Below are 22,703 nucleotides of genomic sequence, written 5' to 3' on the forward strand. Positions count from 1 at the left end.
AACGCTCGCCCACATGTCGCAAAACAGGTCAAAACCTATTTAGAAAATGTCGGATGGGAAGTTTTACCCCACCCGCCGTATTCAGCAGACGTTGCTCCTTCGGACTACTACTTGTTCGATTGCATGAACAACGATTTGATTGGACAGCGGTTTACTTCTTCAGAAGATATCGAAACATGGGTCTCTGACTGGATCGCTTCCAAGGATGAGGACTTCTTTCGCCACGGAATCCGTACATTGCCTGACAGATGGGCGAAAGTGGTGGCTAGCGATGGACAATATTTTTCTTAAGGTATTTATGTATTTTGTTTTGTACTACAGCTTCAATGTGTGCGTACCAACCGCACGAATTAATTCCTAGACCAAATAACAGATACAAACAGTTATTACTCTGTAGTATTATTTAAGAAACTAAACGAAGTATAAAGCCATAATTAATTGTGATAAGTGTGTATGAGGTGTGTTGAAAAAGTATCGAATCTTTGGTTGGTAAAAATACATTTATTGATATGAAAATCCTAAACACTAATCTCCTTGGTAATGCACACACTTCTCCAGCGCTCCCGCCATTATTGGAAACACTTCTGGAACGCAGGTTTTGGAATGGTGAACATTCCGCATGATGTCTTCTCTTGACTCAAATCGGGTGCCTTTTAGTGGCATTTTCAGCTTGGGAAATAACCAAAAGTCACACGGAGCCATGTCCGGTGAGAAGGAGCCTGACGACATACAGGAATGTTGTATATGGCAGTGAAAGCCTAAATAAAATGCGCAGAATGGGTTCCATTGTTAGCACCTTCGGTACAAATTTCGCGGACACACTGCTCATGCTCAAATACTCGTTCTAAAATTGAATGTACCGGGCCCGATGCGTACCCCTAAATCGTTAGTAATTTCTCGAACTGTGATACGACAGTCCTGCAAGACCGTCCGCAGTTGCTCAATCACATTGTCATTCTGCCTTGTTGGGGACCTACCTGAATGTGGTTCACTGTCCACTGATGTGCGGCCATCTTTGGAGACGCTTGTACCATTCCTTTATACGTGAGGTGCCGAAAGCATGTTAAATTTTGCGAAGGTTTCCGCTTTGGTATCGCCAAGATTTGGCAAAATGATAAATATCGCTGCTCACGTTTTTCTGTCATTTTACAAAAACTGAAATCCGACTGCCAGCGACTGACGCATGAGTGTCCCCTCTACATCTACACTGATGAAAGTATCTCGCGCTTCATTGGTTTACGCGGGAAAAAAATAAGGTTCGATATTTTTAGAACACACCTCGTATATTGATTTTTCATTTTTCGTAGTTTTTGAATAAAAATGTGTAGTAAAATTGGCTTGAATATTGAATTACCTTTTACATGAATAATATTTCAGATGAAAGAAAGTTGAAAAGCGTGGACTTCCCATGGCCGCAGCCCGATAAGCCTATGTTCTTCTATGTGACTCAGGGACAAGAGGAAATCGCTGGCTCTGGTACCTCTTATTTGAACAGGACGGAAGCTGCAAATGTTGAAAAGATCACAACGAGGTTTTTGCGCTGTGGAGTGAAGCCAGAGCAAATAGGAATAATTACACCATACGAAGGCCAAAGAGCATATCTGGTAAGAGAATCTTTCAGCAGTAGACAGGAAATTTGTTGTATGGTTTATTTAAGTTGGAGCAAAACAAGGTGATAAAATGTGCATTTTCTAACTTTACTAGTGGTTTCCAATTCTGGAAGCGGTAGTTGTGAAAAAAAAAAAAAAAAAAAAAAAAAAAAAAAAAAAAAAAGTCTTCGTACATTGCATTTTTAACTTTAAAAGCAAACATAAACTATTTTTACCTTTGATAATCTAGTTGTTTTCTTCGTTTTGGAAAATGTAGTACTAAAAAAAGAAAAAAACAGTACAGTTTGTTCGTTTATTCAAACAATTACATTCACCCTTGTTGTTGTACAATCTTAGTTAATTAAACGATACCAAGTGTATGTCAAAAAAGTGTAGCAGCTTTTCCAGGCCAGCCACCCTGAATGAGGTTTTCCTGGGTTTTTTTCATTCACACCAGGCAAATGCCGGGGAGGTACCTAACTTATTGGTCCCAGGCCGCTTCCTTCCTTCCCCAATCCTTTCTTCCTTCCCTTTCCCCGGATAGTGTGCTCGCCGAGGCACGTCATCCCTCAAACGTGACGGACTAAATAACCATAAGATGCCGAGAGCCCAGAAATCTAAATCCTAAAAGTTTTGAAAACAGGATACAGGCCTACAAGCCTACAACTAATGTAAGTGAGGTTCAACAATATATAGTTAAAAAAAAAAAAAAAAAAAAAATTATTTTTTTCCCAAGCTAATTAAACTCGCTTTGCTGCTCGGCTTCTAAACAAAAATAGTTTGTTACTTTACAGTTTACTCCACCTTCACCTTCATAGGGCCAAAAACTGCCTGCCTTTTTTTCACAATTGGAAACACTACTTTTTTCATATCCACTTTGTCTAACATTGTTTTGTGAACGTAGCATATTGCTACATGATTGAGTTTGTTTTGGGTCATAGTGGACCTAAGTTACTTGAAATATGGGTGAAGGAAGGGGGGGGGGGGGCAAAAACCGTTTTATAAATATTGGGGAACTTGTCTCAGGTGGTACTGACACCTGTGGTTTTTAAAATATTCGGGGGCTGTTTTCTATTTACAGGACAGAAAACATTATTTTGAATGGAATTATAGTGAAGTCTTAGCTCACATAGTACATGTATGGAATGGATCATGGTTACAGAGGTGTCCAAAATGTTGTGAAAATAGAATCTTAAATAGAAACGGAGTTCGTGCTGTATGGGAGTTGATCTTAGAAAAATGTACTGTAGATCATGTTTCAGTAACTCTGTAGCTGTTCCTTTGCATATACATTGCTACTGGCCAACTTAACAGGCGTCTGGATGAAATTTTTATACACTTGTATGCATATTAATAGGGAGTAGTATGTTCTTTCAAGCAAAAGAACATAAAACCGAGATTAATCCGTGATTCGTTTAAATCAAAATGACTGAACAATAAGATCTCTTAATTTAGTATTCTTTTCTCTACATTCGTTGTTAATTCGATTTACGTATGTACCTTTTGATTTTTTTTTTTGTCACATTAGAGATCTTTTGTTTAGATGGTACATCTGCATTAAACAGATACAAGTTTCAAACCATTCGTTAGTGGAGTACTGTTTTAAGGGAAAGGTGGTTCGGTAGTAGAACAATCATTAATCTTGTGGTGGACGTAGTAGTCTCTTTTCTTGCCGTCTTCCAAGGACAACTGTCATCCAGTTTTCTTTTTTAATTGTTGAGATTTGTTATTATTAAAAAAAAAAAAAAAGTCTGGCGGATTTCATAATCAGTAACACAAAAACTAACCAAAGTACTAACATGCAGGTTTAGTATTTTAATTGTCAACTCAAAAACAACTTTTGTCTCGGGATTAGCATGGACTCCATTAGTTGCGTGCAGGGTTTCTAAGCGGTAATCAGATTTTCCTATGCGTTTTGTAGCATGTCAGCGTGACATTCTACCTTCTCTCTGATCCTTTGTTTGAGATCTACAATGCTGGGCACTATACTCATGTACACTTCACCTTTTACGAAACCCCCATAAAAAGAAGTCCAGTGGCATTTTGTCAGAAGAGCGAAGGAACCAGGGTGTGGGTTCATCATGATCAGTTAACCTATCGTAGTCCGAGTGGCGAATTGCATCATCAAGACTCACTTATGGAAGGAAGGAAATGTTTCCATTAAATCTTTAATAATAATAATAATAATAATAATAATAAAACGTACCCGTACACAACATGTATTGGATTAGCGTTTGCTTTTTGGCTATCCGTTTCCATTTCACGGACTCCACAAAGTTTCTCAGGTCGTCATATCTGACTTTGTGTTTATTAACCTATCCTGACAAGCGACAAATGGAAAAAAATCCGACAAAACCGAGCGATTAAAGTAATCATAATCCCGTTGAGTTTTACCTACTACATCTACACGAAAGGTAAGTTTCTTGGGCTTGCCATTGTACTTGAGGTACTGCAACAATTGGGGTTTATGATAGAGCCGAAGCTTTCTGTGCAACGTACTATGGTTGCTGTTGCTAAACTAACACTGGATGCGCTCCTTACCTATTTCCTTGGTACATCTCGCTAGTCTTTACCTCTTTTTGGACCAAAAGATCCATATATTTCAGGCAAAAATTTTCTTGTAGGTCTTATATCTGGAGAATTACACATAGTGTAGCCAAACCCAAACTATCACTTAACTCAGTATGATGTCGTTATTCCGTAAAAAGTACGAATATTCGATTTAAGTGTCGTTCAAAAATTTTGTGGGCCCTGATCCAAAAACTAATTCTTGGCCAAGATCGCAATCTTTTGATGCTTTTTTTTATTCCTTGTTCAAAAGTTCCTTTACGTCTGGTTTACAGATTCTAGGTTGCTATGCCATACCAAGCATTGTGCTTTGTCTTGCATCTCTATTGTACTGGGTAAATGGCGCTGCGAAACTATAAACATCTAGAGGGTATACACGGACATTGAGCTTCTGGAGTTAACAATTGAAATGCAAACAATACAACTTACAGTAGTTAAATCATTTTCAAGTTGTTGGTGGGTGAAATCCATCAGATATTTGGGATATGCTGTACATGAATCTTTAAAAACTTAGGACCTCCAATGTTAAATGCTATGTTTAAAGTACTTTTCGTAAGCATGGCAACGAAATAATAGAGAAAATTGTAATCTTGTATGACTTGTTTCTTTGTATTTCAGGTGCAATATATGCAATATCAAGGTTCTCTTCATGCGAAATTGTACCAAGAAATCGAAGTAGCCAGCGTGGATGCTTTTCAGGGAAGAGAAAAGGACATAATCATCATGTCTTGTGTGAGATCCAATGAACATCAAGGGATTGGATTTCTTAATGACCCAAGGCGACTTAATGTTGCTTTGACGAGAGCGAAATACGGAATTATTATCGTTGGAAATCCAAAAGTTTTGTCTAAGGTAAGTTTTGAGCCCTGCAGTCCATAGTCGAGTTGCAGACATCGGGAAATATAAGAAAAAAATACGTTAGCAGGTTTAACGCTGTTAAGACGTTTGATACCACTGCTCTCTTGCGGGGACAGTTCATCGTAAAATATATAGCGTGACTATCGTAGGCACGACGTTTTCGATTTTTTTTTTCCTCACTATTGAACCTTTACCCTTCATTTTTTAATATAATTGTTCCCGATGTCTATCGTATATTTGAGGTTATTTTTTCCTGCGTATGACAAATAGTTTGAGTCCCACAGAGGTCAAAGAAACATGCTTTTTCCAATTTTTTTGACTTCCTTCTTCTTTTACGGGTTGGACATGGGGGCACAGAAGTTACCTCATTGGAATCTGCCCCATAAGCTTTCAACAACCAGGGTGTCTATCGGTCACGAAAGTCACGAAAAAGTCATGAAATCAGAAAACGGTCATGGAAGTCACGAAATTTAGCTTTTGGGTCATGATTTTTTAAAATTGTACAAATGTAAGTACAGATTGGAAAATTTTGTTCTATAAAATGTCAAAATTCACCACCAAAAATGTCTATAGTCGGCTTTAGATGCTACCAAATCGCAAGCAAAGTACGTTTCTATCGCATGCATGAAAATTCGGCCCAATTCGTACCCAAATTCGCTCTTGAAAATGTTAGGAAATTTTATGATTTGGTAAAGAAAAGGTCACGAAAAAGTCACGAAATTTCATTTTGGAATTTTAGTAGACACCCTGACAACGTATCGTTCATGTCCCTGTGATAGGAGGCCTACTAGGGCCGCCAACATGAAAGTCCTACGATTATCTTAAAATCGCTTTCTGTCCTGAAAATGTTAGTATAGATGTAAACTTCGGCTCATATTTTATACTACATTACTGTTGCACATATACTGCATATAGCGCTTGTTCCACAATGTGAAGAGTAAATCAATAAGATGTTAGTAAACTTCAGAAAGGGCTGTGAACGGTATAAGATGAAAATAAATGTAAGAAAGACAAAAGCAATGGTGATCGGAACGAAGGGATGGTTGTCAAATATAGCAGAAGGAGGGGAGAAAATAGAACAGGTGAATAGTTCTCGATGCTTAGGTAGTATTATTAGTAATGATATAAAGTGTGAACGTGAAATAAAAGCAAGAATGAGAGTGGCGAAAGAAGCCTTTAGGAGAAAGAAAAGACTGTTTTGTGGGAGCTTGAATAAAGAATTAAGAAAAAGACTCATAAGTGCTTTGTGTGAAATAGAAACATGGACCTAACGCAAAATTGACGGAAAACAACTAGAGGCTTTCGAAATGTGGATGTGGAGAAGAATGGAGAGAATTAGCAGAGTTGAGTGGAAAATGAACGAGAGGGTGTTAGAAATGGTGAGGAAGAAAAGAACGATTTTAGATAGTATTAAGAAGAGGAAGAGAAACGGTTTGGGACATCGGCTAAGAAGAAACTGTATTATGAGACACGTTTTAGAGGGTATGGTTGCAGGAAAAAGAGGGAGAGGGCGAAGGAAATTGCAATTAATGGACGATATCAAAACAGACGAAGACGAAATCGTACGTTAAGACGAAGAGGTTAGCAGAAGACTGTGGAGCATGGAAGCTTCTCAGTTGCAGCAAGTGATCTGCCAATAATGGCAGGATACTTATGATGATGACTGGTGTTTTGCTATTTATTTAACACGTTGACCGCCACTATATATTTTGACCTTTCTCATCTGTGCTCCACGGGCAACAATCCGCCACTAATACTTTGTTTTCGCCTTTGTTTTAACCCCATAAATGTATAATTTTCTTTCTGTATGGTTTTGCATACACGCGGCGTGGATATTAAATTTTGACTTATACGCCATATGTATATAATAGCATACACACCTATAGAGCGAACGTGAAAAAGTGCAATATATATTTGTGTGTATGGAAAACCATACACGAGACTCTGCATGAAGGAGTCGTGTGTATGCAAATCCATACACATGGCAACCAATATGTTAATATATATATATATATATATATATATATATATATATATATATATATATATATATATATATATATATATATATATATATATATATATATTTAAATTATGTATTTAAGTTTCAGGGTTTGCCCAAGTGGGCCCAGCCCGAAAAAACCCGGTGGGTTTTTTCGGGTTGGACACACCAGAAAAAACCCACTTTAAAACCCACCTGGGTTTTTGACCTATTTGTTAGTATATTATTGATACAAGTAAGATGATCACATTGTAAGTGATTTTTTATCAGATTTCAGACTTTCCTTGGGCGAATTAGAGGCTTTCACGTTAAGGTATACAACAACATTCAACATAAGACCTTTAAAAAATTCTGAATGCACTAAATTAATTAAAAAAATACCTTAGCTTGAGATAGTTATAGAACAAATTAATGTGTGGATTATGCTTATAGCCTATTTGAAGTAAAATAAGCAATTCTGTACTTTAGAAAATATTTTCCGTGAATAGTATGCTCGTCGACTTGGCGACACCGAGGGACATTATCACTCATACGTTTGACGGGTTTAAGGTCATAGGTACCGGTACTAATAGTACATATATAAATACATTAGTAAAACTATTAGTATTATTTCTTACTTTGATGTAAAACACAAGGTTCTTCAACTAAAATTTGGTTTTCCAACAATAACAGTTTAGTTCAGTCATTTGTTTCTACTCTTCAAGTAAGCATTCTGTAGAATCAACACCAGCAATAGCATAAAAATTCTTGTCAAATTTAAGAAGCTTAATGCTCGGGGTTTCGAAGACTACGTAACGCTTACTATTTCAAGTGCAGAGTTCAAATTTCCGTACTAGTGGAAGTTTTGATGTACACGCTGTGAAAGAAGTGCTCGGGAAATTCCCGAATTAAACGCAGAAGGATTGGAAATGAATACTTCAACAATAAAACTATTTATTTTACGCTTAAGCCTGCCATATGTCCCGTAAAAAGCGGGAGTGTCTCGTTTTTGGGCCCGAGTGTCCCGCGTCCCCGTAAATTTAGTCGGGACAGGGAAATGTCCCATATTTTAACTCCGTTCCATTTCTGCTATCAATATCAGCTTATTCGAAAAGTGAAAAACAAAAAATTCTGACATTGGCTGGGAATCCTGTAATTAGTGTATGACACCGAGCTAAATTTGCAATGCTACTTTTTCCATTGCACTTGATGGAAACTCGGATACTGTCCGGAACATTAAAAAAAAAAAAAAAAAAAAAAAAAAAAAAAGCTTTGAGTGTTTCTACATTTACAAACACAGGGAAGATGACTAACCTTTTCTTAAGCAACACATTAGATAAGTTAACAAGAATCATAATCTTTTTCAGTGGCTAGGGGCACAGAATTGTGCTTTGGTCCAGGTCTTAGAAAAATGTAACTCTGGTCCTGACAATTACACACGACGCAAGGAGAAAAATCAGCTATTCATCAGATTAAACTGACGAACGTAATTTTGGCAAATACAGTCATGTAAATAAATATTGAAGGTAGATTGTACCACTGATTTAAATAATTTGCATATTGTTTTCCTGTGAAGCATTTTTATAGCACATCTTAAGTTTTTAGGCATTTTTTGTCTATACAATTAATTGCAGGGTACGAACAGAGAAAAGCAGCTGCTGCTTAGGGGACTTTCGCCAATTATATTCTTGAAAAAAAAAAATTATATAAAATGAAATCTTTTACTTTTAGTCTCACGGTTATACCTGCTATGCTCAAGGTGACGGTGATGATGATAAATGAATGAAATGACAGAATGAAGAAAGTGAGAGGAAACGTGAGAATCTCGAAAAAACCCACGCAAAGGTGTTTGTCCACCACAGAGCTCACTTGGCGCGAGCTAGGATCGAACTAGGAACCCCATGCACTAGAGGTGAACGCTCTACCACTGAGCCACCGCGGCCTATTATACTTTTGTTCATAACCAGACTACAGTTCATTGCATTGTGTTGGAAAGTTGAGGAAGGGGGGATCTGAGGTGTCCCGTATTCTCATGGAGAAAATATGGCAGGTTTATTTACGCTGGAAGATGTTAATTTCATAAAGACATTTTAAAACATTTATTTATTTCATACAACATGAATTGTATCTTTGTTTTAAATTAATAGACCCCTTCTGGTATTCGTATTTGGCGAATGTCAGTCAGGCTTCTGGATGACTTGATCTACATTTGTTCGTTTGTCTGCCGAGCTCCTTCATGGCTATGCGGTTAGTGTACGCGTCTTCAGCGTGGGACCCGGGTTTGCTTCCCGGAGGGAGCTCATATGGTTTGGATTCCACGTTAATCAGTAGATGCCGTCTTATATAGCCTCGCTGCTGAAAGGGACGTTAAACACAAAATCAACTCAACTTGTTTGTCTGCCTCTACCACACACACTACTGGGTACAACTTTTGGCCTTTTAAGTTAAAATTTTCAGAATACAAGCACGAGGCACTCTAAATTTCCTGTATAGATTTTGGCAGCATACCAACGTAAAATTTCAAAATGGCGGAAAATTTTTTTCAAAACAGGGAGTATCCACGCTACGAAGCGCAATTTTCAGTCTTTTAAGTTGAGTTTTGACGGTGAAAGCACGAGATCTGCCAAATTTGCTGATTGATTTTCTCGGGGATCGAATGTAAAATTTCAAAATGGCGGCCATTTTTTTCAAAACAGCAGTAAGTAGAAAATTGTTGCAAGTTGTGACAATGATAATCTTGAAATATAAATCACAATTTAACATTTTTACCCCAAAGACATTGAAATATTTCGAAAAAACCCAATTAAATCCGAAAATACCCGAAAAACCCATATGGGCCCAGGTGGGTTGGGCTTTTTCAAAAAAGCCCGGGTTTTTTCAAACCCTGTTAAGTTTTAATCTTACTTGGAAGCGACAAATTTACTATATTTATCAAATGCATAAAATAATTTTCTAGCTCCGATTGCGATGATGATTCTATGATTATTTAATATTTGTTGTCGACAATAGTGTTTTAAATTGGAAGTAAACTTTCGTACTTTTCTTTAGGTAGTTTTCGTGCTTGCATTTGAGTTGAATTGATTACAAAGTAAGGATGAATGGTATTCGCGTTATTCATCCTCATTGTTTTCATTTTAGCAAATAACTTCGAAAGTGGAAAACATGAAGTGAACCAAGTAGTATCAGAAAATGCTATTGAGGGAACTAATTGTTGCTTTCAAAATCTTTCATATACGAAGTTTCGTCAGTAAGTTTTTGCCCTTAGTATGAAGGAGTTAAAGTAGAAGAACGAAATTCATACATGTTTTTTTTCACATAGCCATCGTTCAAAGTGACACATTTCTGCTATCTGTCTTTCACATTTCACAGCACTTTTACAACGTGTCAAGAGTCGCTAGAAAACGGTACTACTCCACTTAAGAAATCACCTCAGCATCTAAAGAAAAATGCTCCCTTTCAGTGACTGCTTCATTTTGGAAAACAAGAAGTCGTATGACGGCGCGAGGTCAGAAGAATTTGGCGGATGTGATAGTAATTGGTAGCCGATGCTGGTCATAGTTTCTTGAGCTTTGTGGACACGAGCATTGTCAACTACTAAAAGGTTATAACTTTTTGTGAGCATTTCATGGCGCTTTACATACAGGACATCACGAAGTTCTTCCAGCAAACCCCTGATATATGTACGAATCACAAACGTAAGAAGAACGCTCTTACAATCCCAGAAATCGCTGAACTGGATCTGTTATTTCCCGGTTTGTCTCAAACTCAAGCACCCATATTTCAGCTCTCTCCTCCATCCTCTAGTACTGAAGAATGGGCGAATTCATTATAAACAATTTTCATCTCTTCATAGTATTCCTTGGCTTTTTTTCCCTCAGTTGTAGGAACTTTTCTCGATATTTTACTTGTGACAGTTTGGGCACTTTCACAGCTTTCAGACCCCATATCTAACAGTTTTGTACAGTCCTCATCAAAAAACCTGCAATATGAGCATGTAAGTTTATTATGAAACTACACCTAACAGGGCAAGGAATCAACATAAAATCTAAGTGACACGAATCACGCCAGGAGTAACCTCGGCGTCCTCCACTGCACACTTATTTTGGAGCAAAAGACTTCACATGCTCATGTTGCAGGTTTTTTGCTGCGGACTGTACCTGGAATCATAAAAGTTTTCGTAATTAGTCACATGAGACATCGGTTTATTTCTGCATGACTTTTATGTAACTAGCTACAATATTTCTGTACGAGACCACACACGCACATATTTGACCGACCCTCGTATTGTAGAAATTAAAGTACTGGACATTTGTGACGTCACATACTGTGCACCAGATCCCTGGCCTTTAAGAAAAGGTCTGGAAATAGTTCTGCAGTTATTAGTTTATATGTCAGCATTTTGCAGATACTATTTGAGTTACTTTCTAATGTTTTAATGTTCTGTATTGTCTTTATTCACTAAAATTGAAAAGCTTGAGGGTTGAGAATAGCGAAGACCCTTTAGAAGTGAATTAAAATCTGTAAAATGTATAAAGTACTTTGAACTTCTTTTTTACTTTTATATTTTTATTATTTTTTAAGCAACCCTTGTGGAATCATCTGTTGAATTTCTACAAAGAGCAGAAGGTTTTGGTGGAAGGACCTCTGAATAACTTGAAGGATTCCATGATCCAGTTCGCTAAACCTAAGAAGTTAATAAACCAGACTAATCCTGGGACACACTTCATGTCGACCACCGTCTATGATGCAAGGGAAGCTTTGGTTCCTGGAAGTGTTTATGATCGTGCTGGCCACATGAACGGAGCAACTCAAGCAAGCCCTTATTATCCTCGCCCAGGTAAGAATACCAAGTCAAACCCCATTAAATAAACACAGATTTATTTAACCAATAGTTATATTGGACATCTCTAGATAACATGCAATACCTTTTAAACGGTACAAGCTATGGTAAAATTCATTACACCATTGAATTTTTCGAGGAAATTGTACATGAGTTTGATGTATCACTTGCACCTATTCCCATTTGATAAACCGAAAGTTGAATCCAATATGGCGGCCGAGGTGGGTAATATGTATCAGAGAAGCAGTACTTGATCCAATGTGTTTTGCATATGTCCACAGTCATGTCCAGTTACATCTAAAGAAACTTGAAGCAATTTTGTGTCCGAGCGTTATAGTAATGTATGATCGAATTCTAGATATATGAAGGCCCATAAATATGCAAATTACTGGTATGGGCCGCTAAAATTAACACAATACACATTGGACTGCGAAGAACTTTGTATTTGAATCAATTTTATACGAATCCCAAGGGGACACTTCGCGAATGTTCCTTGTCAGGAAAGTTCCAACGTAATTAAAATAAAAACAAAATATGTTGGTAGCTTGTGGATGGACAACTGGCATTCTTTCATAACAATCTGAAGATTCCGAGTTCAAATCACACAGTCTGACAAGATATTTCCTCCACTCACCATTCGAATTCTGAGCGTTACCTTTAAACATAGATCTAGCCGACTTCCAAACTTCCTTCACATTTCTCATTGTTAATTGTTGTCAGAGTGCAATGGCTTCAGAATTTTGTTTATAAATAAGTGACTTTTCGTTTATTACAGGTACAGGTCCTATGGATCCTTATAACCGTACTCATGACCCAATTAGTTACATCTCTCCCGAAAGAGCACAAGCTGCACTGACTAACATCCCTGTTCCAGTCGGGATGTTCATGAACATGGCCCATGTTCCACCAAGGTTTTATAATCAACATCAACAGGCATTGCAAGGTACGTATTATTTAGTTCCACCATTCTTAAAAATGTGCTTATCCAATCTATTGGGTAAAATTCTTCTCTAAAAATATTTACAATTTTATTAAAAATGTTCAATTTCTGAATTTGAAAAGTATTTGTGAATAAAGTTTTTTTTAAGTTATTTACAGACAGAGTATATGCTTTGTATACTTAAGTGGTGTATATCTAAATAATATTCTGATCAATAAGTAAGTCGAAATAATAAAATAATACTTAAACATCGATAGTAAGGAAGAGACAATTCTAAGTAGCTAAGTAGGATTATAAAGTAGCACTAGTACACAAAAACTATTACACATGTTGTGCAATATACGTAAACAATTCTTATTCTGTAATATAAGTTCATTAATAGTCTTAAAATATTGAAACAATATTCGATGAGAAATGAATTGAGTAAAAATGGGAGGAAAATGAAACAGAAAATGAAATAATCAAGATGTGCATTTTCACACACACAGTTCCTGAGTACCACGTTTTGCTACAGTATGACATGGAGTTTCCATGGGAGCACTGAAGTCGGTGTGATTTAAACAAATACTTGGGAAATCCAGATGGAGGTAGGGCATTCACCAGCATCGTCAGGATGTATAGAGAGCTACTTCAGAGAAAAAAGTAGCAAGTTCAGGTCAAGAAAATCTAAAAGAACGACGAGAGGACTCGCGATGTTCTGACCTAATTTAAAACTTGCCACCTAGTTGGCTTGTACACTTGAGGCTTCCTGTCAAGGCGTTTAGTTCTGGTAATACCGAAAATATTTTAAAGTTATTGTTACAAGCATCAGGTAGCATCACATGGGCACACAGCAGAGCAGTCAGTGCAAGTAATTCGAAAGTGTTCTGGGTTGACTGTCAAGCAATATGGCTGTGTGTTTGTGAGTTGATGTATGGTTCCGAGAATTGGGGCCTTTTGGGAAAGGTATATTTGTTGCCTTTCCGTTACTGGCTAGTTATAACCAAATAAGCTAACTGTGTGAAAAAAAAAAAAAAGTTTCGATGTGTCGAAGGAATTAACTCACTGTTGGATTGGATTGAAAAAAAAATGCAAATAAAAAATGATCTCCAATAATGGGCGTCATACATATCATAGACTCTTATGTAAAAGAAAGTGCATTTGTTGCTGCGATGGAAGAACCCGCCCTCATGAAACAAAATAGCAAAGGCAATAAAATGTTCCTTCGTAACGGTAAATCTTATATTTGCCCAAAATTTACAACTTGTAGAGAAGCATAAATTCACACGCTGCCTCTCTCACATATCGTGGAGAGGAAGACAAAAAATGTGATTAAAAAAAAGAGGGGTTGTCTGCTATCAGAAACTTGATTCAATAGGTCTTTCAGACTTTCTACGTTATTGTGGTGAAAAAGTTTTCTATGCTACTTTATAGTTTGTGGTTATTGCTGTAACGAAAAACGTGCTCTACGCGTGTGTACAGAAAGGCTAAAGTAATGCGTTCTATTATCAGAGCATCATTTTGGTGCCATTTTACCCCAATTCCATTCTTATATGACAGCAACACCTCGCGTTTTGTAATCTACTAGGACATAGTTTCCATTGGTAGCGAAGTCAGTGGTGATTATATGGATTAGAATGTACGTGTTACGGCAATTCATGCATTAAATTCCTGTAAAATCTCGCGATGTCTGCCCCATAAGTTTTTGAGTTCCTAATTCGCAAAGTTTGGCAAGAAAAATGGAACAGACCTAATCTACGTATTCTTAAATGCAGTCCCCTTCAGTGGAAACTCAATGCAGGACGATAGCTGTCAGTTTCCACATCGAGTGAAATCGCTGAAGGGCGTCACCGTATTTCTGTAGGAGAAATGAGCTAGAACTTAGTTATCAAAAGCATGAAACTATCTTTTGTGTAGTGCTCGTCGCCACTTGTCATGAGAAACTCATTCTGGGTTGATTAAAAAAAAAAAAAAAAGTTTTATTTGCTTTTTGTAGTATTTCGATCAGAGATTATATTTTCGAACATAAGCATCGAGGACATTTTGAGAATTAAAATTGCGAAACATTTCAACTTCACTTCCAAATTGTAAACAATAGTAATTACTAATAACAATAATTTTTCCATTTCTCATATAGTAAATAGGTATCGTTAGAACGCTAAAAAACTGCTCCAACTGTATATGTTGGAAGTTTATTGTGGAAATAATTTTACTTTGTTTTGAGTTTTTCGACTTCCGTTGTCAACTAATTCACCCCATTGTAAACCTTCTGCATATTCAAAACTGTATTTAATAATAATAATAAATCCATTGTGAAATGTCTTATTTCTTTTTTCGTTATATTTTTAGCTCGACAGAATCAGCGCAACAGGGCTGCCAATCGTAACAAAGTGAAGAACACTCGCAATAATGTAAAGAATAGTATGGCTCAGCTTTCACAAGGACTTAATAGTCAGGATGCAACACAGCCCTACAGCCAAGGAGTACCGTTAACTCAAGGCATGTCACAGGTAAGAACCATAATTAGTACTGTAAGAACATAAACCATGCCGTTTGTAGTGTTTTCACATCAATAAGTATAAAGGCATCATTTACAGAAGGCCTTATGGTAGTGAAGTACAGACCAGTGCCCTAGGGCGTAAAACTCAGTTTTCACCAGCGATCATGTTCGATGTGAGAGCCCCGTTGGTGAACGATTGCACGACATCGTAGTTTCCACTGAAGGAGACCTCTATTGAGCACTGTCTGATCCAATTTCGCCCACTCCTTGCACACTTTCCAAAGGTTACCAAGTGTGGTCGGACGACGCTTATCGATGTTCTGTTTGAGGAGACCGAAAGCACAGAAGTCCATAGGGGATGCATCTGGTGTCTTGACGGGGATGTCTTAGCCTTTACACCTGTCTCCTGTTCCATACGTGTCATGTAGGCCACCGTTCGTTTGGCAGTATGGCTGCTGGCCTTGTCCTGGTGGATGAACACACTGTCAGTGTCATTGCCATACAAAGCCGGGGCATGTTGGCGATAGATGGGTTCCAGTACATGCTCGATATAATACCCTGCATTCACCTTGACATTTGATGACACCCGGTGTATCGGAAGCTTTCCTTTTGCACAGAAACCCGTCACTATGATAAATCCCTTCCGAAAACTCTCCTTGCAGGAGCGAACCCATTTTGCATGATCGGTTCCATCACTGCGGCGGTAGTAAATTGCACGCATTTGCTGGTATCCTGTCAGATAGACCCATGCTTCATTTAAGGTGATCACATAACACCATTTGTCACCTGCCAGGTAACCTTCATACAGCCTTTTGCATGCCATCCGCCTTCTGCAATGTGAGTTGGCTTCAGAACATGGACCCGCCGCTTGTGTGCACTTCTGAGTCCCAAATTGTCGCGTATGATTCGGTGTACAGTTGCAGTTGACCGTCCAACACGCCTCGCTTTGTCACGTTGGGTGGGTGGATTCTCCTGGGTCACAAACCGGTGGACCTTGGCAATGACGTCTTGACTGCATTATGGAGCCGGTTGCTTCTTTTGCCCCTTTTGACGACGCATGGCAATGGTTGGCTGTGGGTTTGCATTGCGATGGATGGCTGCATTAATTCACTTATCAGACACTCTGAAACCTTTCTTCTTGCACTGTGTTCTTATTCGGCTATAGTTGTAGCCTATATCAGCAAGTGCTACGATGTAGCCCTCCCAAAAAGGGTCGATTTTCGGCAGCATTCTGCTCACACACGTCTCTCCTCTGCACGGCTTGTACACAAGTGTCTGGCTACTCCGTACGTCACGTTGCTGACGCGAAACTAGCGCCTTTGGTGGCGACTGCAAATTGCTACCATAAGGATGAAACAGCCTTCTGTATCTTCCTTGTTTTTGTTGAAACTGTGTCTAATTTTTCTTTTAGAAGGAGCAAGACGAAATAATGCAAGATCAAATGGAATAATTTAATATGACAATTTTGATAATATTTCTGGTAAGCTATGTATAGATTTAAAAACTCGGAGCAGCATCACAAGAACAAAGCAGTCTTGACCCTAATCCTGCCAATCCAATCCAATGAGATTTCCTTCGTTATCCTTCCGTCTTGATTTATACAAAATTCCTTTTCGTGCTGGCTTTTCAAGTATATAGAATTCTTATTTTTCTTCCTGCGAGTAGCGCTTTCCCCTATCTTAAGACTTTTGTCTCTCATCCGTATAATATTTGATAATATGTATCTGTTCTGAAGTATATAACACCAGTCCAGTTAGTCGTTTATTCGTCAAATGTTGCTCGAGGTATTTACCTAAAATTTTCTTCTACCAGTTTGCAATCCTGTTCCCTATTTAATTAATACAATGAACAGATCTGTTTTCATAATTTGCACAATTGGTCTTTACTCTTTTTTTAATACAAATAATCTCTGTCTGTAACGCTAATATCCTGGGATGTTATACAGCCCTGTTTGAGCGATGTAATATTGGTTATAGGAAGAGGAGGGCACCGCACATTCTTATGATCATTATCGATGGGTAGGCCGGCCTTATGAGTATGACAAGCTTGTGAAGTGTTTATAAGGGACTCAAGAAAAAATCCCATGAGCTGTCATTCTGCAGCCCTTCTCTGCAACAAAATGCTCTGCGTAGTGGAAGCCTATCCTCATCAGCAGTGAAGGCACCCAAGCGTTATAGAGGAAGCTCACTTCCTCCTCCTCCTCGCAGACCGTAGCCTCAAGTTACCGAATTCCACGGTATTAACACAGCGCGACAGCTCAACCCAGTCAGGAACATCGGGATGACCCGAAGGTGCTCGGAGCTTGGTCTTGCCTCCCTACTTGTCGTTCAGCCAGCGCCAAGAGGTACCGCTCAGACGCCCAAACAACCGCCTCCCCCTCCCCCTTCCAGGGCCAAGAGCACGTATTACTCGTCCGTTTGGGAGGTATTCTGAAGGCTTCCCTCCCCCAGTAGGAACGACAGAGTTCTGCCTATCGCATTTTACGGAAGAGATACACCGTACATAACCGGTACCAATGAGTGACCTAGTCTATCTGCCTCAAACATACATTTCCACGCAGGAGGCACTAATCGCTCTTCTTCGGTGGGCGCGACTACAATAGCCTATCTCTCATCGTAACATGGTGGTGAAGCAACATCACTTCTAGACCTAGTTGTCCGTGTAATTGACCTGTTTGGAAAGCTGACAGCCTCTTCTGACTTCTCGCCTTCCCCAGTAGGGGATTCCATCATTCCCTCCACGTATGACTGACTATCTCTTGTTATGTTAATCTCTGTGAGGAAGAGCCGAGCTGAAGGCGATGTTGTAATTCTCTCAAGTCCTGCGTAACCAATTTAACCGGGAGCATTCGACATAATGGATATGTCGGTGTTAGACAAGGGACACAATGAGAATTTATGAGAAACAGCAAACTTTACCACATTAAGATGTCGCTACTTGTAGAATTGTTGTGTATAACGAACTCATTAAATAATTGCATTAACTATATAGCATGGAGTTTGGGTGGTTGATGGGCAGTCTAAAAGAAAAAAAATGTTAAGTGTAAACGATTAGAACTTAAACACAATTTTAATTTATAGTGTAGAGCAGGCCGAAGGCTTAGTCGCAACAACTAGTAACAATTTCTGTTCATTTCTTTTCCGTTAAAAGTCGCGACGATAAAAAGATTTGGTACGAAGTAGCAATAAATTTCCTCCTTTATACTTCTGACTTTAATAGAAAAATAATTATCTGTTTTTTAGTTTATTGTATGTTCTGCTCTGTTCTTACTCGCTCTTCCTTTTCTTTTTCAGGGTATGTCTCAACCTGGATTTAGTTTGTCTCAGCCAGGATTGTCGCAACCAGAGCTTTCTCAGGATAGTTACATGGTGGGTGAATTCCAGTCTCAAATGGACGGTCTCCTGTCCCAGGATTCAACGTATCAGGGAGACAGATCTGCTTTCTACCCCGGGGCTTCACAGGGTGGACAGTTCTCCCAGGTATGATTGATGTTATTAAATATATACACACACGCACACATTGATACGTTTATCCCACAAATCGTCATCGTTACCTTTTTAAAATTGACCATTTAATAACGGTAATGAATCATGCTACTGTGCCAGTGTTACGATATTATTTTTAATTTTTGTTTTCTTTTTTTAAACAAGAAAGATGTTGATTATTTCAAACTGAGATCAGAGAAAAAGTGTAAATACCTATTAAGAAAATAACCCCTAGTCAGTAAACAACACATTTTTGGAAGGAAACTTGCCTGTGTTCAGGTTGTAATATTAAGTGTCATTTCATTTAATATCAAACTTTTTTAATGTATTATAATGACGTTGAACTGTGATATATTCAAGCAGTCGATACAAAGAAAACTGAAACATTTAGAAAAAAAAAAATTAAAATGTGATTGTGAACAGAATAAATAATGCAAGTGAGTCACACAGCAGGGAACAGCGAAATCTGTAACACTTTTCATAGGGATTTTTCTGCAGCCATGACTAGCTTCCGTACTTAAAACGGAAAGCGTTAAAACTGTATTTTTATATATACAGATTGATTTATGTAATTATAATGCACAGTGGTATTGTACCTATTTCAAAAATAATAAAACTGGTACTTAAAGAAATTATTTTTGTGTTGCTTCTTCGGGTAGAAATTGCATTCAAGTAGTTAGTACAAAAATCGTAGGTGATTTTTATTTCTAAATACAGTCCGTACACAAACAGTGCTTGATTTATCCATAGGTGGTCCCTACTCCACTCTTGCTACTATTCAAGTGGCTTGTGGAGTGTAAGGAGCGATATTTGCAAAGCTTACTGATCAAATAAACTGACGCGTCTTCACTTAACTTGTAATTAAGCTGGAAGAACAAGTCAGGAGTCGATATATATTCCTCATTGCTTCATTTGGTCTAAGCTTGTTTCCTTAAAAGGCAAGTCTCTTCACATAATTTAATTAATTTCTTTTGTTGTTGGTAGCATTATACAGTGTATCCGTAAAAATACTATCATATTTTAAAGTGATATTACGTCGCTTTGGATAAACGTATTTAAATGAAATACGTCACATTTGAAAGAAAGACCCAAGATATTTTTTACTGTACCTCATAGACTGAATATAGGCCCCACGAGTGGCGATTCAGACAAGACGATATTCCCATTCACGCCACACATGCTTCAACATATCTGATGAAATGGACTGAATGGTAGCACTGATATGAACTTCACGGTGCCACTTCAAAATAGACGTGTGTTGAAGAGCCTGATGTTGAAATCGTCTCCGAAAAGCACGCTGAACCTGCACCAGAGTTTGCGTGTTGTGATATTCCAAAATACACCAACTTATTCTTTAATAACACAACGATAGGAAATGAATTTACGTTAGCACATTACGGCATAACACCACGGAAACATAAAAGCTTCCCAAGTGACCTGCCTGCTAAATATCCAACAATGAACCCATATCGATTAATCAGAAAGTAAACATGAGTGAATTTCCTTTTCTGTGTTTGATCCCGTCCATTATTAACACTGGACAAAAATATTTGAGTTTTTCTTTCAAATGTGACCAATTTAATTTAAATACGATTATCTAGGGCACTGTTTTGTTCTAAGAATCTTTTAAGAAATGTGGAAAATACTCCGACGGGACCACCTATGGATCATCTTCACCTGTTCACATGATGTTTCATTTTTGAAAAAAATTTCTTCACATATTAATTGGTTTCTGAAAAATCCGGGATTAAAATTTATTTGTTTTTTTAATAACTTAAGGAGCTAAACTGACACATGATTACAAATATTCACATGGACTAACCTTCTTATACGTCTGGTATTTAGTATTTACCAAAATTTTCAGCGGGAATTCTAATTTTCTTAGTATCTACAGCAAACTTATCACATCACAGGGCATCCTTCGTTATGGTATAGAATTATAAAACAAAAATGTTTCTTCTGATAATAAAAATATATTCAAAAACATCGATAATATCAGTAACAAGAATTGCACCCGTAAAAACTTGAGCATTTACAAAACTCTTCTTTAATGTTCAAAACTTTCCTGAATTATGCAGTTGTACTTGAGACTGTTGTTTATAACAACCGTACGTGCATCTGCATCGTTCGGGAGTTTCCTTGATACTACTCAAAAGTTCTGGAGTAGTTCTGTGAAAATTCCAATTTTTAAGAGGGTAATTTTTGTTACAATATTATCAAGGTATTTGTGTACATTTTAATCACCAGAAGAAAATACTTTTGATAATGATATACCAAAACGTGGATACTATGTGATGATGCGTCCACTGTAAATGCTTTAAGGAAACGCTACTGAAAATAATGGGAGTTACCATTGAAAATTTCTGCAATTACTAAATAGCAGATGTACATAAAGATTTTTAATCGAAATGAATATTTGTTCATTCCTAGTTTGAGCTTGAAAGATCATGAGTCAATTTTAAGTTATTGACAAAGATTTGGCAGTAACGGGTTAACATGAGAAACAATATTGGTAGTGACTACAAACGTTTTTCGTTGCATATTTTCAGGTGAAGAAGTGATCAAGACTGATTGTGTATCGAATCTTGTAATTTGTATTTATATTAAATATAGCGGGAAAAAAATCTCGTAAATTAAAATGCACAATATCTCACAGCTGTATTCTTTCAATTTGAATATATTAAAGCTTATGAATAACGTATGCACGTCTTGAAAAAGTGTCATCTGAAGTGTAAATGATGGGAAGAAAGGGTCAGATGTGCATGCAGTGTTCATAGTTATCATAATTCCTTGTGAGTGCTATAACCGAAGGGACCTTCCAGTTCATTTACATAACACTTCAGCGGAGCTACTAGTGCAGTAAAGAAGTAATCAAGAAATACGCAAAATTAAATTTGAATAAAAAGAGATTGAGATGTAGGGTTGAAGATTCCACGTTTACAACTTTGTAATAATGGTTACATTGTTAGATACTCACTTGCATACGTTAATTAGTTCTTACCTTATCAAATCAAATTAAAAGCCAGATATTTCGCGGAACTATCCGCGTAACCACCAACCCTTTCCAAATTGTATGTTTATGAAATTATTACCATGCGGTGAATTCTTTCTTGATTTGAAGTTCCCTAACAATACTGAGCCGCTAAGAGCAGTTTTTCAAGATTTGCGATACTAATAATGTTAAATCTGCATTTATCTCCTTTCTTTCTTTTTTCTTTCTCCCCCTTTTTTCTTCCTTTAGTTTTTTTTCTTTTTCTTTCGTTTTTCTTTTTCTTTGTTTCCTTCTTTCTTTCGTTGTTTGTCTATGTATACATATGAATCTTCGTTAAACTTGTGCCGGAGACAGTTGTGGTGACCAAATGCAAGTTAATATGTATGATCGTATTGTGTATTAAAGAAAAATAAAAAAAATCGTACCGACTGTCAAATGCAGCAAGATATTTAAAGGCTAATAATTTACCATATCAATAAACTGTCCCATTTTAAGTTTTTATGCATATAGGCAGACTGGCAATTGTTAGCATCGGATATCCTAACTATTTAGAAGTTCACTGTGACTGTAGACTGTATAAGATCGAATTGACACTGCGTGTCGCCTCTTTATTTTCAAAGAGTTTAGTTTACCAGAAACAACTTATAATGTATTTACTCTGTCTGTCCGTGTGTCCGTCCGGGAGACATAAAATCTCAAGAATACTTGATGGATCACCATCAATTTTGGCCAGAGTGTTTAGGAATTGAGTTTGTTATTGATGGAGTTGATTTCAAGATATGGACAATCCGTGTCTCTCTATGGGAATAACGGTGTGGATATTATTCTTAATTGCTCTACTGATGTTGAAATTATCAGGTTAGTGTAATGCTCATGACGCAAAATACTAATGTCCGTGAACTACAATGCTCAAACGAAACTAAATGACTTGCCAAATCTGAACACTTAAATATTTTCTATTTCCAAATATC

General features: G+C 37.5%; 1 protein-coding gene across 1 annotated transcript in view; it reads left to right on the top strand.

Moving 5' to 3' along the window:
* Positions 1-22,703, top strand: part of Upf1 (Upf1 RNA helicase) — a 100,084-nt gene that overhangs the window by 67,382 nt on the left and 9,999 nt on the right. The window contains exons 12-17 of the mRNA XM_081733429.1: positions 1,378-1,604; positions 4,776-5,009; positions 11,578-11,833; positions 12,612-12,779; positions 15,105-15,265; positions 18,549-18,734. Of these exons, the coding sequence (XP_081589555.1) occupies positions 1,378-1,604; positions 4,776-5,009; positions 11,578-11,833; positions 12,612-12,779; positions 15,105-15,265; positions 18,549-18,734 (1,232 nt within the window). The remainder of the gene's footprint in view (positions 1-1,377; positions 1,605-4,775; positions 5,010-11,577; positions 11,834-12,611; positions 12,780-15,104; positions 15,266-18,548; positions 18,735-22,703) is intronic.

This window comes from Thermobia domestica, chromosome 12 (assembly GCF_964235325.1).
Source record: "Thermobia domestica chromosome 12, izTheDome1.hap1.1, whole genome shotgun sequence".
Lineage (NCBI taxonomy): Eukaryota > Metazoa > Arthropoda > Insecta > Zygentoma > Lepismatidae > Thermobia > Thermobia domestica.